At 45.9% G+C, this 13201-nt stretch overlaps 1 protein-coding gene across 2 annotated transcripts in view; it reads right to left on the bottom strand.

Annotated features, from left to right (window-relative positions):
- Positions 1 to 13201, bottom strand: part of PLEKHM2 (pleckstrin homology and RUN domain containing M2) — a 58093-nt gene that overhangs the window by 21204 nt on the left and 23688 nt on the right. For both annotated transcript variants that reach the window (XM_036747822.1, XM_036747823.1), the window contains exons 2-5: positions 5550 to 5656; positions 3773 to 3882; positions 3002 to 3101; positions 409 to 496 (exon numbers count right to left, since the gene is read on the bottom strand). In XM_036747822.1, the coding sequence (XP_036603717.1) occupies positions 409 to 496; positions 3002 to 3101; positions 3773 to 3882; positions 5550 to 5656 (405 nt within the window). The remainder of the gene's footprint in view (positions 1 to 408; positions 497 to 3001; positions 3102 to 3772; positions 3883 to 5549; positions 5657 to 13201) is intronic.

Raw genomic sequence — 13201 nt, 5'->3', positions numbered from 1 at the left:
GCCCAGTGAGGTACGTGCTGGTATTATGCTCACATAATAGCCTTGATGTAGGGCTTCAAGGGTTTGCGAAGCACTTTCCATAGGTTATCTCATTTAATCCTCATGGTAGTCCCAGGAGGGTCCCCCCATTTTATAGGTGAGGAAACTAAGGCATAGAAAGGTTAAAACTTAACCCAGGATTATACAACCAGTATGTGTCAGAGGCAGGATTTGAACCCAGGTCTCTCTGATGCCAAGACTCTCTGACCTTCTGACCCTCCTGCCCTCCCAACATAATCTAAACAAGCTCTCCATGGTGGGGAGATTGGGGGGCAGGGGGAACATGAAAACCAACTTGAGTCTTCCAGCCCCTCCCATTTTAATTTCTTACTGTACCATACATGTCCATGCCCCAGGATATGTTCTCACCAGATCCAAGTCAAATCGGATGAACTCCAGTCCAGATACCAGGGTGAGAAAGAGTGTCAGATGGTCATGGCTGCAGACCAGAGCATTCCTGAAACACAGGTAGGCAGGTGGGCTGGGTGCCAGAGGGGATGGGTCCGACTCAACGGCAGAGGCAACTAGCCTGGTTGAAGCCTGTGAATCTAAGGGGGACACCTTACCCCACCCTCCCCATCCAGCCAGCCCTAGCCAGCTGTTGGGTGGCTTTTGTCTTCTTTCTTCCAGTGGGATTAAAACTGGTAACCCAGCCCATGGGGATATAGCTCAAAACTCACCAAGACCCTGAATTCTAATGCTGCCCACCTTCTCTCCAAACATGGTGAAGAACACATGGAAATAATGTAAAAGAAACCAGATGGAAACACTTCAGAGCTCTGATCCATGCACTGTCTGAACACGACTTCAGATCACATGGCAAAGCATGCTTCCCGCCTCTCATCAACAGAGAGGTGGGAGGCTGCTGGGGTGGAGCAAGGCATACACTGCCAGATGTGATGACTGGGTTGATTGTTTTTGCTTAAATACACTTCATTATAAAAGAGAGTTCTGTTGTGGCTAGTGGGAGGTGGGGGAGGGGGGGGAGATGTCGGGGAACAAACAGACAAGAGAAGGCTCATAGACTGAGAGCTAAAAACAGACTTTAGAGGTCATGGAGTACAACCCTCTTTATATTATAAATGAGGAAAATGAGGCCCAGGAAAGTTAAGTGACTCGTTAAAGGTTATGCATATTTTATCTGAAAGAAAAGAACAAATGCAAGAGACAATCGTGGGAGTCAAATCTATAGGATTTGCCAAACTGACTGGGCTGAGGGGTGAGGGAAAGGGAAGAGACAAAGATGATTCTGGAGCTCTAAGTCTGGGTGACTGGAAAAATGGGGGTGCCCTCAACAGACACAGGGAAGTTTTTCTTTTCTTTTTGGGGGCAATTGCGGTTAAGTGACTTGCTTAGGGTCACACAGCTGGTTAGTGTCTGAGGCTGGATTTGAACTCAGGTCCTCCAGACTCTAGAGTGAAACAGGGAAGTTTGGAAGAAGGGTGAGGTTAGGGGGAAGAGGAAATACATTTTAGACTCCCAGGCAAGCCCAAGAAACCTAAACCACTGAAGAAGGATGCAAGCTGGGTGCTTAGGCCTTTGGGTTAAGTCAACAAGCATTTATTAAGTGCTTACTATGTACCAAGCACCATGAGAAGTACTAGAGAACATACAGAAAGGCAAAAAACCAGTCTCTGATCCCAAGGAATCCACAATCTAATGGGAGAGATAACTTGTAAAACGCTATGTATAGACAAGCTGTAGACAGGATAGAGTAGAGATAATTCAAGAGAGAAGGCCCTAGCATTAAGAGGGATTGGGAAAGGATCCTTGCAGAAGGTGGGATTTTAGTGGGGACTTGAAGGAAGTCCAGGAAGTGGAGATGAAGAGGGAGAGAATTCCAGGCATGGGGCATAGCCAGAGGAAAGTGTCAGGAGATGGAGGTGTCTTACGTGAGGAACAGCAGAATCACTGGATCACAGAGTATGTCAATGGAAGGGAAGTGTAAGAAGATCAGAAAGGCAAAAGGGGGCTGGGATTTGAAGGACTTTAAAAGCCAAAGAGTGGATTTTGTATTTGATCCTGGAGGCGACAGGGAGCTATTAGACTTTACTGAGTAGGAGGTGACCTGTGCTTCAGGAAAATCACTTTGGTGTCTGAATGGAGGATGGATTGGAGTGAAGAGAGACTAGAGGTAAGCAGACCCTCCTCCCTATCCCAGCAGCTATTCCAATAGTTCAGGTGTGAGGTGATGAAGGTCTGCACCAGGGTGGGGGTAGTGTCAGAGGAGAGAAGGGGGCACATGAAAGATGCTGCCGAAGTAAAATAGACAAGAGATGCTGAGAAGGTGAAACAGACAAGAGATGCTGGGAGGGGAAATAGACAAGGGATGCTGGGAGGGGAAATAGACAAGGGATGCTGGGAGGTGAAAAAGACAAGGGATGCTGGGAGGTGAAATAGACAAGAGATTCTGCAGATGTGAAATAGATGCTGGGAGGTGAAATAGACAACAGAGGCTGAAGAAGTGAAATAGACAAGAGATGCTGCAAAGGTGAAATGTCAAGAGAGGCTGCAGAGGTGAAAGTGGAGAAGTCTTAGCAACAGATTATATACAGGAGGTAACAGAGAGGGAGGAATCCAGGATGCCTCCTAGGTTATGAGCCTGAGGGATGGGAGGGATGGAAGTTTGGAGGGGGGGGGTAGGGTTTGGGGGGAAAGATAATGAGTTCTGTTTTGGACATGTTGAGTTTAAACTGTCTATAGAACAGGAGGCACATAAGAGAGACGTGACAAAACTAGAAAGCCCAGCGGCATCCCTGGCAAGGGAGAGCAGAGAACTGCTTTATGCTTGTCAATATTGTTTCTTCTCTGGTGCCCGATCCCAGGCTCTGACCTGGGGACTGACCAAGGGAGTTTTGCCTTGCAAGAAGCGGACCTCGGCACTTAAGGGACCTTGCAGGGCTCGCCGCCTCAGAGGTGCAGTATATGTGGACGTGTGCCACACAGACTCACAGGTACTTACTTGACATAGTATTTGTGCAGCAGGCTCAGGTTCTCCTGGAACAGCCGCAGGTAGCTCTCCAAGGAGTTTTCATTGAGGGCCAGGTAGAGCCAGGCCCGGCCTGCAACAAGAAATAGACCTGACCTCCAGTTCTGAGTGGGGCGGGAGGAAGGGGTCTGAGGGGGAGCAGAGAGAGGGCATCAGGGTCAGCAGGTCACAGACTTAGACGTGGAAGGGACCCAAGAGGTCATCTCCTTCAGCCCTCTCATTTTACAGACAAAGCCTGAGGCCCAGGGAGACGGATGGTTTGCCCAGTGCCACAAAGGCAGAGAGTATTACAGTATGATAGTAGAGGTGAGTTCTGAACCCGGGCCTCTCCAGATTTCAAGCACACTAGCATCCACCACTACTGGTCAGTAGACTGAGGAGTAAGGGGGACTGCCCAGCTCAGAAGGATGAGGAGCTGAAAACTGCTCTCAAAACTCCTAGCATCTTCCCACCTTAGGAAGAAAAATCTTTCTTAACTTGGGGTGTGATCATTGAGTTAGAGCTGGAAAAGATCTTAGAGGCCATTGAGTCACCAACACCTTTATTTGACAGACAAGGAAACTGAGGCAGAGAGAACCTAGAAGGTCATATCAATGCAGTTTTGTTTGGCATCTTACTTCTCTAACCAACCTTCCACCAGGACTCACATGGGGAGGAGAACAGAGGCTCCAAAGAGAAGGGGTGGGGCCTGAACAAGGGCCCAGCACAGCCCGTCCCTCAGCCCACTCCCCAAGCTGTACTCACTGCGCCCCAGCTTGGTGGTCACATGCTGCAACACCTCAATCTGCTGGATGGCTTCCTTTCGGGTGAAGTGCACCACCAGGACCCAGTAGCCAGAGGAGAGATCCTGCAACCTGAGAGAGAGCCATGGGACAGGCATTGGTGGTGGACTGGACCAGCCACTAGCTAGCTACAATGGCTACCAGACCCATCAGGCCCAGACTCACATCAGAGAGTTTAAGGGATACGAAGGCACTCTGGCCAAAACCAATCTGTGCAAGGAATGGGACGTTACTGTGCCTTGAGAAATGACGAATAGAAGGAACTCAAAGAAGCAGGGGAAGACTTATATGAACTGATGAACTCAAGTAGAACCAGGGAAACTATGCACCATGATTACAATGTAAATAGAACGGACAATGACAACAACCACAACAACAACAAAAATTGAAATAGAATGCTATGAAATTATAATTACAATTATAATTCAGTCTTGACTTTGAAGAAGAGGAAAAACAATATTCCCCTCCCTTTATTGCAGAGATGGGGGCACTATGGACATGGAATATTGTATATATCACCAGATGCCATTGATGTGTTGGTTAGTTTTGCCAGTTTTTATTCTTCACTACCAGGGATGACTTTCTGCGGAGGGAGAGGGGACAGAAAGATATATTTGGAAATGAAGGCCATGTAAAAACAAAAGATAGCAATTAAAAAATTTTAAAAACAAACATCAAATCCAACATTTAAAAAAAAACTACATCCTGCAGAGAGATGCCATGGATGCCAATATGTTTGTACCAGTACTTTTTTTTTTTTGGTGGTAGCAAAAGGTTGGAAACAAAGTGGGTGCCCAACAATTGGAGACTGAAAGAAGAAACCGAGGTATGTGAATGTAATGGAATATTTTACTGGGTCATAAGAAACAAAGAAGATGAGGAATTCAAAGGGACGTGGAAGGTCTTGTTGGTCATCTTGTAAGACAGAAGACAGGGTAAAATAATGAGACCCAGAAGAAATTGGCAATGCCCACAAAGACAATGCTGAGAGGCAGCTGAACTCAGATTAACTGAGAGGACCAATTCCAGTCCCAGAGGATGAATGATTAAGGTGGGGGACCATGGAAGCAGAATGCTGCATATGCTGCCAGATGCAAACATTTTGCTGTTCAATTTTTCTTAGGTGTTTCTATTTGTGAAAAGGAAGGGTGATGAGAGGGAGGTAATATAAAAAAAATGATGGAGGTATTAAAAAACACACACACATACAAACAAACAAAAGTATCATAAACTCACCGATTAAGAGCTGGAAGAGACCACAGAGGTTGTCTAGTACAATCCCTCATGTTACAGATGAGAAAATTGAGTGACTTCCCCAAGGTCACACAGATACCAAAGGGCAAGAGACCAAATCTAGGTCCTCCAACTTAGTAACATTGGCTTTTTTTCTTTCTTAAATAAATTTTCATTGTATCTTTTATTTTTACTCAATAAAAATGTAAATGAAACAAATCAATTCTTGCTGGATAGAGGCCAGAGAGAATCCCAAATGCCTTCATGCCATCTTAGGTACCCACACCTGCCCCAGTCCTTTAGCTTTGCCCTCAAAGGCATTTCACAGAGATAAGTGCAGGAAGGCAAAAGGGTTCACTTGTCCTTCACGTCCCTTCCCCTGGGGACAGCAATGCCTGGCAGACACTGCTAAGGAGTTATTTCTGGAGGCTGCTCTGCCCCCCTCCTTCCCCACCCAGCACGTCCCTTCATGCCTCATAGACTGACCCAAACCCCATTTGCCTTACCCATAGAGCAGAGCGTGGTCCAAATGCTCACAGAGACGCTGCAGGACCTTATCATGATTTCGGATAGCCGGGGTCTCATCTTCACAGGCAGCAAAATAACTCTGTAACTGGAGGATAGAAAAAACAAATCAAAACCAAAACAAAAGCCGAGAATTAGTTATGGATACAGAGATTCTGTTATTGAGGCATGCCAGGAGCTGGAAGGCTTCTCAGAGGTCATCTTGTTTCCTGAATGGGAATTTCCACTATGACATCGATCATTTTACCAAAAAGCTTTTATTAAGCACAGTGCTAGGGCCTGGGATTACACCCAAACACGAAGGGGACAATCCCTGCCCTCAGAGAGCTGAGATCCTACATCTCTGGCAAGTGCTTATTCAGCCTTGCTTGACGAACCCAGGGAGGGGAAACCCACCAGCCTTTTGGGGGCAGACATAAATGATAGGCATAGGGCTTGAACTTGTGATGTCACTGAGATAGGGAACTGCCGGATGAGGAAATACGTTCTCCCAATACAGATTAGTACTTTATAACTTAAAGTCTTAGAGTAACCTATGGCAGTGCTTCTCCAACTTTTTGTCTTAGGACCACTTTATACTCTTAAAATTGAGGGTCTGCCCAAAGAGCTGTTAGTTGTGTGTTACATCTCTCAATGTTTACCAAATTAGAAATTAAAACATTCTAGTAGTATTATAATTTTGACTTCATGGACCCTCTGTAGAGTCTCAGGGACCTTAAAGACCACCCAGACAAGACTTTGAGAATCACTGACCTAGGTACTAAAGGTCGAGTGACTTGCCCTGGAGTACAAAGCCAGTTACAAGTAAGAGACAGGACTGAAACCTAGGTCTTTGGGGCTCCAAGGTCAGCTTTCTAGTTACTACTCCATACTACCTTATGGGGCCACTAGGTGGCACCACAGTGTATAGCGTCAGGCCTGGAGTCAGAAAGACCTGAGTTCAAATGTGACATCAGACATGTACTAGCTGTATGACCCTGACAAGTCACTTAACCCTCTTTGCCTCAGTTTCCTTATCTGTAAAATGAGCTGGAGAAGGAAATGACAAACCACTCCAGAATCTTTGCCAAGAAAACTCCAAATGGAGTCATGGAAAGTTGGACAGGACTGAAACGACTCAATAAAAACTCTACCACTTATAAAATGATAGAGATAGAAGGAGAAAAAGGAGAGGGTGATACAGAAGGAGAAAGAGAAGGGCAAGAAGGAGAAGGAGAGGAAAGAAAAGGAGAAGGGGGAAGAACAGGAGGAGGAGGAGAAGAAAGGAGTTGTCAGTGAATCATTTAAAAAAACATGCAGAAGAAAACAGAAAAGTTCGGAGGGACTCAGATAAGCAGGACGGCTTTGGAACTAAAGTGCTGAATTTATTATATGCTTTTAAAGAACTCTGGAGACTGAATGCAGATTGAAGCATAATATTTTCACTTTTTTTGTTTTTTCTTTCTTGTGCTTTTTCCCCTTTCTGATTCTTTTTTCACAACACAACTAATGTGGAAATGTTTAACATGATCGTACATGTATAACCTATATCAGATTGCTTGCTGCCTTGGGGACAGAGGAGGGAAGAGAGAGGGAGAAAAATTTGGAACTCAAAGTTTCACAAAAATGAAAGGTGAAAACTATCTTTACATGTAATTGGAAAAAATAAAATACTAATACTATTTAAAAAATAAAAATGAAAGTGATAGATACATAACAGATTCATCATTTCATATACAATCCTGTTTTGCATATGAAAATGTCTGTCAAGTTCAGAATAGCAATTTTTTAAATTGCTGTAGAAATTGAAATTCTGTTTATTTCAACTTTGTGTCAGTTGCTCATCTGAGATTTTTAAGTTCCTTAAAGGGCAGGGTCCATCGGCTTTATCTGCTCTCCATGGCACCACGCTCTGACAGATACCTAAGTGCTCCGAGGGACGAGGATGACTGTGAAGTGAAAGGCTGGATTCCAAATCCTTGCCCTCGTGTAGGTAACCGGGGTGGGAGGAAGGCTGCTGCTTCTCTGCAGGGTTAATGGAAGATGTTCCATGAGTTGTCTCTTTCCAACAGCTGACAACTCGGGAGACCATGGGTGGATGTGTCTATTTGAAAGGAAAATCAGATCCAGGCAGGGACCTGCGTGTGTGCCAGGTCCATGAGCCTAGTCATCAAGGTGGGGTAGGGGGGTAGGGCCAGCGTTACCAGAGGAGATGCTGACGCAGAGGATTGTGGATCTTGATGAACCAGACCAATGGGTGGAAACCCCACAAAGCTGACAAAAGCACATTTCCAAACTATTGGGGTGGAGTTCTCCCATACAGTCCCAGGAAGGCAGTTATAAGGACAGGGATTCCCCAAAGAAAGGTCCCAGAGTAAAGAAGTACCCCTCCCCACCTCATCTCCCTATAGGTTTGTCCTGCTCTGCCTGGCTACATCGGAGGCGACAGAAGACTCATGGAGAGACCAGGAGGAATTCCAGCCACTTGGTCACTCAGGCCCAGCAAAGGCCTTCTTCTGTGTCTCCTGGAGGCCACCACCAGCAGCAGTCAAGATAAATCCACCTCCCCACCAAGCACAGGCTCCTGGAATGGGGCCAGTCATTCAACCCCTAAAACAAATGTAGCTTCTCTTCCTCCTGGCCGCAGCAAGGTCCAGCCTCTCTGCCAACTTGAGATGGAGCTGTTAGCCCTGGCTGGGGCTGCCCAGAGCCTGGGAGGTTCCAATTCAAATCGAGGGGCCAGCAAAGGATGGCTGGATCCCATCACAAAGAAAGTAAAAGAGAAAGAGCCTGTGAGAACCACTGAGCACTTCCCCTTTTAGGCCCAACTCAAAGTGCTCGAGCTCTGGTAAGTTTGCTACGAGGATTCTCCACTTCTGTGTCGGAGGAAGGTGGAGGTGACCGGGGAGGGGGGGGGTGTCTCGTGAATCCGCCAAGTGAAATCATTCCAGGCCAGCCCCGGAGGGCTCCCCAAAAGTCACACTGTTTAAAAGAAAGTTGTGTGGTTTGGACTGAAAATCTACAGACTATGAGGAAGCAAAGCATTGTACCTAGAACTCCAGGAGTGGGAATCAGAGGACTTGGGTTCAAATCCTCACTCTGCCACTACTGCCCATGTGACCTGGGCTAAGTCACAACCTCCCCAAAACTCAGTTTTCTCTTCTGTAATATGGGGATAAGGATGTCACCTACCCTGCAGCGTTGATTCAAAGATCAAATGAGATAACATCTGTAAAGTGCTTAGCACAGTTCTGGGTATATTGTAGGTGCTTAATAAATGCTTATTTCTTTCCTTTCCCCTTCACCTAAGCCAGGATCTTCAGTTATCTCAGGGGAGTGAGATACTACTCCATACTACCTTATGGGTAATGTATGGAGCTCTAGGTTAGGAGTCAAAGTCTTGGGTTCAAGTACTGCTTCGGACACTAGCTGAGTGACTGTAGGCAAATCAGTGAACTTTTCCAAGCCTCTTTCGACCCCCTAGGACTAATTACCACTACTTAGTTTACTAAATCATAGAAGGATCATGCTCTAAGGGGTCTGTGACATCATCAACTCAGGGGGCCCCTCCAATGATGGAAACCACAACCTATCCTGCTGACTCTTATCAGCACCACTTGCACCCACATTCTACCAAAATTCTGACATAGGGCAGGGTGGGGTGCACTGTACCCAATATGCCAGGGGCCTCTTTCTCTTTCTCCTGAAATACTAAGGGAACCAAGTGGGGCAGCTGAGCCTGTCCATCTGTCATCCCTCACCGGCCAGCCCATCTTTTCTTTCTGTCATATGATGACGGGACAAAAGATGCCCTGTGACATCCTTCCCTCCTGTCCTCTGGAGTTCCCCATTGGCTCTGGGCTTTGTGGGACGTTTATTTTTAATTCTTTGAAGGCAGCGGTGTTCCAGGTCTCAATGACACACAACAACATTCGCAAAATGTTTGCAGAGGGAAGCCTGGGGAATACTTTGTACAGATGAAAGAATATGCCTATATGGCAGGAGTTACTGATCTTCTTTTCCTGGTCACCTAATTTTTTTTAATTGCATCAACAAAGTCTAAGAATTTTCCCCCTCCCCCACCTCTAGCATCTTCTTCTCCTTTAGATCCTGTGGACACTGGCCCTTCAGCACCCTCTAGCATGGATCATCTTTTTTGCAGGTGGGAAGGCAGGGCAATTGGGGTTAAGTGACTTGCCCAAGGTCACACGGCTAGTAAGTGTGTCAAGTGTCTGAGGCCAGATTTGAACTCATGAGGATGAGTCTTCCTGACTCCAGGCCCAGCGCTTTATGCACTATGGCCTGTCCTCCATGGCTTATTGGTTTTTTTTTTATGTGATGATTTTGGTGATAATTGCTTATTGTCCTTTCTAAGATTCAATCGAACCTGTCTTTGCCCTTGGCAGTGATCTCTCTCCATCTGGAAAGTAAGTCAGGCGTCTGCCAGGTAAGGGCTAAGGGCAGTCTCTGGGTTCTTTTAGTCATTAATTTGCACTGCTTTAACTTCTAGATGAAATTACTGGCGTTAGAGCTGATGGCATTTCTGTGGTCCATTTCTTGTTTTTGACTTTCAATAACCTCTTTCAGGGTGAAATCATCTTAACTCTGCCATATGATTTTCTCCCTAATTCTCTTTCTTCCTTCTTGTAAATTCTGATCTTAGCTCTGATAAGTCAATATAGTCTGACTGCATAGAGGCACCTGACTTGAATAACACCCATATCCAGGAGCCTTTTCCCACCTATTAAAATGCTGCCAATTTCATTCTTTGTGATATCATTTGGTGCGGAGGTCACATTTGAACTCAGGGCTTCCTGACTCCAGGTCCAGGGACTCTTCATTGTGCTACCTAAGATGCAAAATTAAAAGCAATGTAAACTGGGGTGGGGGGCACTAATGGGGAGAATAAGGAAAGCCTTCATGTACAGTGCCTACCAACCCTTTTATTTTTAAAGTACTCTTGATACAGAGGCATGAAGCTTCTGTATAATCTATAAGTCTTCAGTCTCTCTCATTTCTTCCTCCTGAAACATCCTTTCCTAGATATCTTCCTTATCCTCAGCTTTTTCCAAACTTTGTACTGAAATCACCAAGTACCAGAATATATGTTGGTTTGGTTTAATCAAATTCATCTTCAATGGCCAGGCTTGGTATACAAACTATAGTTATTTTCATGATGGTCTTTTTGCAATATTTATTATTAGTGATATTATATCTTTTGGATATATGTTAAAATGGATTCTGCTCATTGCTTCCTTTGCCTTTTGGAGAAGTATCTGGGAGCCATTTTTCTATTGACCCGCATGTTCCTTCTTTCTTTTGGTTCTAATGTCAAAATGATGGCATTCATCTCCCCCAGCAGACTGTTCTCTGCATCACTGGACACAGATCTCCTATTCAGAAGCCCATCAGTCAAATAAAACTTTGTCAATGGCCTAAAAAGTGTGTGATTCTTAGCACCGTCTCCCTTTTCCTGCTACCCTGACACCATCACCACACAAGTGCATAGTGAAGGACGTCGTTTACTTTTCCTCGTTTTGTGGGCTGCCATGGCCAAAACCGCTTCATCGCCAGGTAGCTGGCACATGGGTGACATGACTCCCCATGGATGCTGGGCTGGCCCTCAGGAAGCAGGCTAGGTCCGTTTTGGAGGCCGATGGATCACGAGATCATCAATTTAGAACCAGGAGGGACCTCGGCAGTCATTGAGTCCAATCTCTTCATTTTACAGACAAAGAACTTGAAGCCCAGAGAGAGGGAGGGGAATCGGTCAGGTCTGACCAACTCGCTCCTTTACGCAAGAAACTGTAACACTTCACTATTACTTCTGCTGCTGTTCAGGAGTGTCAGACCCTTTGTGACCCCCTTTGGGGTTTTCTTGGCAAAGATACTGCAGGGGCTTGCCATTTCTTCTCCAGCTCATTCTACAGATGAGGAAACTGAGGCCAACAGGGTGAAGTGACTTGGCCAGGGTCACACAGCTGGTGTCTGAGGCTGGATTTGAACTCAAGTCCTTTGGATTCAAGGTCTGGCACTCTATCCACTATATCAGGTAGCTGCCCATTATGATCTCTAGGACCACCCATTACTGTTGGCATGCGCTTACCCTCCAATGGAAAATACAAAATCTTTATTCTTAACATGGAATGGTGTTGTTGTTCGGTAAGGTCCCTCCAGGTAGCCAGTGCTGTCCTTCTGCGATTACCTACTATTTAGTTGGCATAAATCTTGTATGTACCTCATTATTTACACGTGGACTGCCCCCCATCAATTAGAACATGAGCTCCCTGACGGCAGAGACTTCTTAGAATCCCTGGCTGACGTAGCCCCTACTCTATACCTTCCCCGATTTTCCACTTCCCTTCTACTCCTCATCTCCAACCTATTAAAGAATTAATTATTATCAAATCAATAAAATAATTATTAAATTAAATCCTTCTCCTCCTTAAATTATTATTGGTGTTTCCTTTTGTGTTCATGTATGTGAGTTTGTTATGTTGGTCAGTAATTTTCAGCCATGTCTGACTCTTCATGACCCTACTTGGCAAAGATACTGGAGGGGTTTGCCTTTTCCTTCTCCAGCACATTTTACAGATGCGGAAACTAGGGCAAACAGGGTGAAGTGACTTGCTCAGGGTCACATGGCTAAGTGTCTGAGGCTGCATTTGAACTCAGGTCTTCCTGACTCCATCCACTGCCCCACCTAGCGGCCCTTAGGTTAATTATACCACCCATGAGAATGTATGCTCCTTGAGGATGAGATTGCTAAACCCCAGTAAAGGATGTGTGAAAGTTCATGGTCAGCCAGACCCGCTCCAGGTTTAGAGAAGGGCCCACGTGGTTCCCATTTAGAAAAAAGAAGAGAAGGAAGTCTATAACCTATCAGCCAGCGATGTGGCTCCCTGGCAAATTTTAGAATCTATTATTAAAGAGATGCAGGTGAACCACTTGAAAAGAACACAGTGATCCCGGAGAATCAGGCGGGCCTCGGCAAGCATGGGCCCTGCAAGACTGACTTCATTTCTTTGTCCGCCGGAGTCGCTCCACTGGTGGCTGGAGGGGGGGGGGGGTCACCTGGGTTTTTAGCAGAGCCTCTGACGGAAGTCTCCAGTGCTGCTCTTTTTTGGGGGGGGAGGGGGCAATTGGGGTTAGGTGACTTGCCCAAGGTCACATAGCTAGTACATGGGTCAAGTGTCTGAGGCTGGATTTGAACTCAGGTCCTCCCGACTCCAGGGCCGGTGCTCCACTCACTGCGCCACCTAACTGCCCCTCTGGTGCTGCTCTTGCAGAAACGATGGAGAGATGTGGGCCAGGCAACAGTAGAAGTTTGTAGGATTTGGAAACCTGCTCAAAAAGCTCATGAGCCTGGGATTTAGAGGACTGGTGCTACCGGCCTTTTTTTTTAAACTTTGCCTTTATAGCCCCAATTCCTTAAAACAGTAGGTGCTTAATAAATGCTTGTTGAGTAGAAATGAATGTAGGGAGAGTAGGAGAAGACAGATGGACAATCCAAAGGTTGCACTGGTAGTTCCAACATATTAAAAGAACCAGACACTGGGGATTGGTGGAAGGGCAAAGATGGGCATCTCAAAGGATGAAAAGGTACAGATGGGCTGCAATCTGCCCCAGTGAAGGGAGTAGTCACCAGGAGATC

The sequence above is a fragment of the Trichosurus vulpecula genome, chromosome 2 (assembly GCF_011100635.1).
Source record: "Trichosurus vulpecula isolate mTriVul1 chromosome 2, mTriVul1.pri, whole genome shotgun sequence".
NCBI classification, from domain to species: Eukaryota; Metazoa; Chordata; class Mammalia; order Diprotodontia; family Phalangeridae; genus Trichosurus; species Trichosurus vulpecula.
Note: the sequence above shows the minus strand (reverse complement) of the source record. Positions and strands in the feature narration are given on the sequence as shown.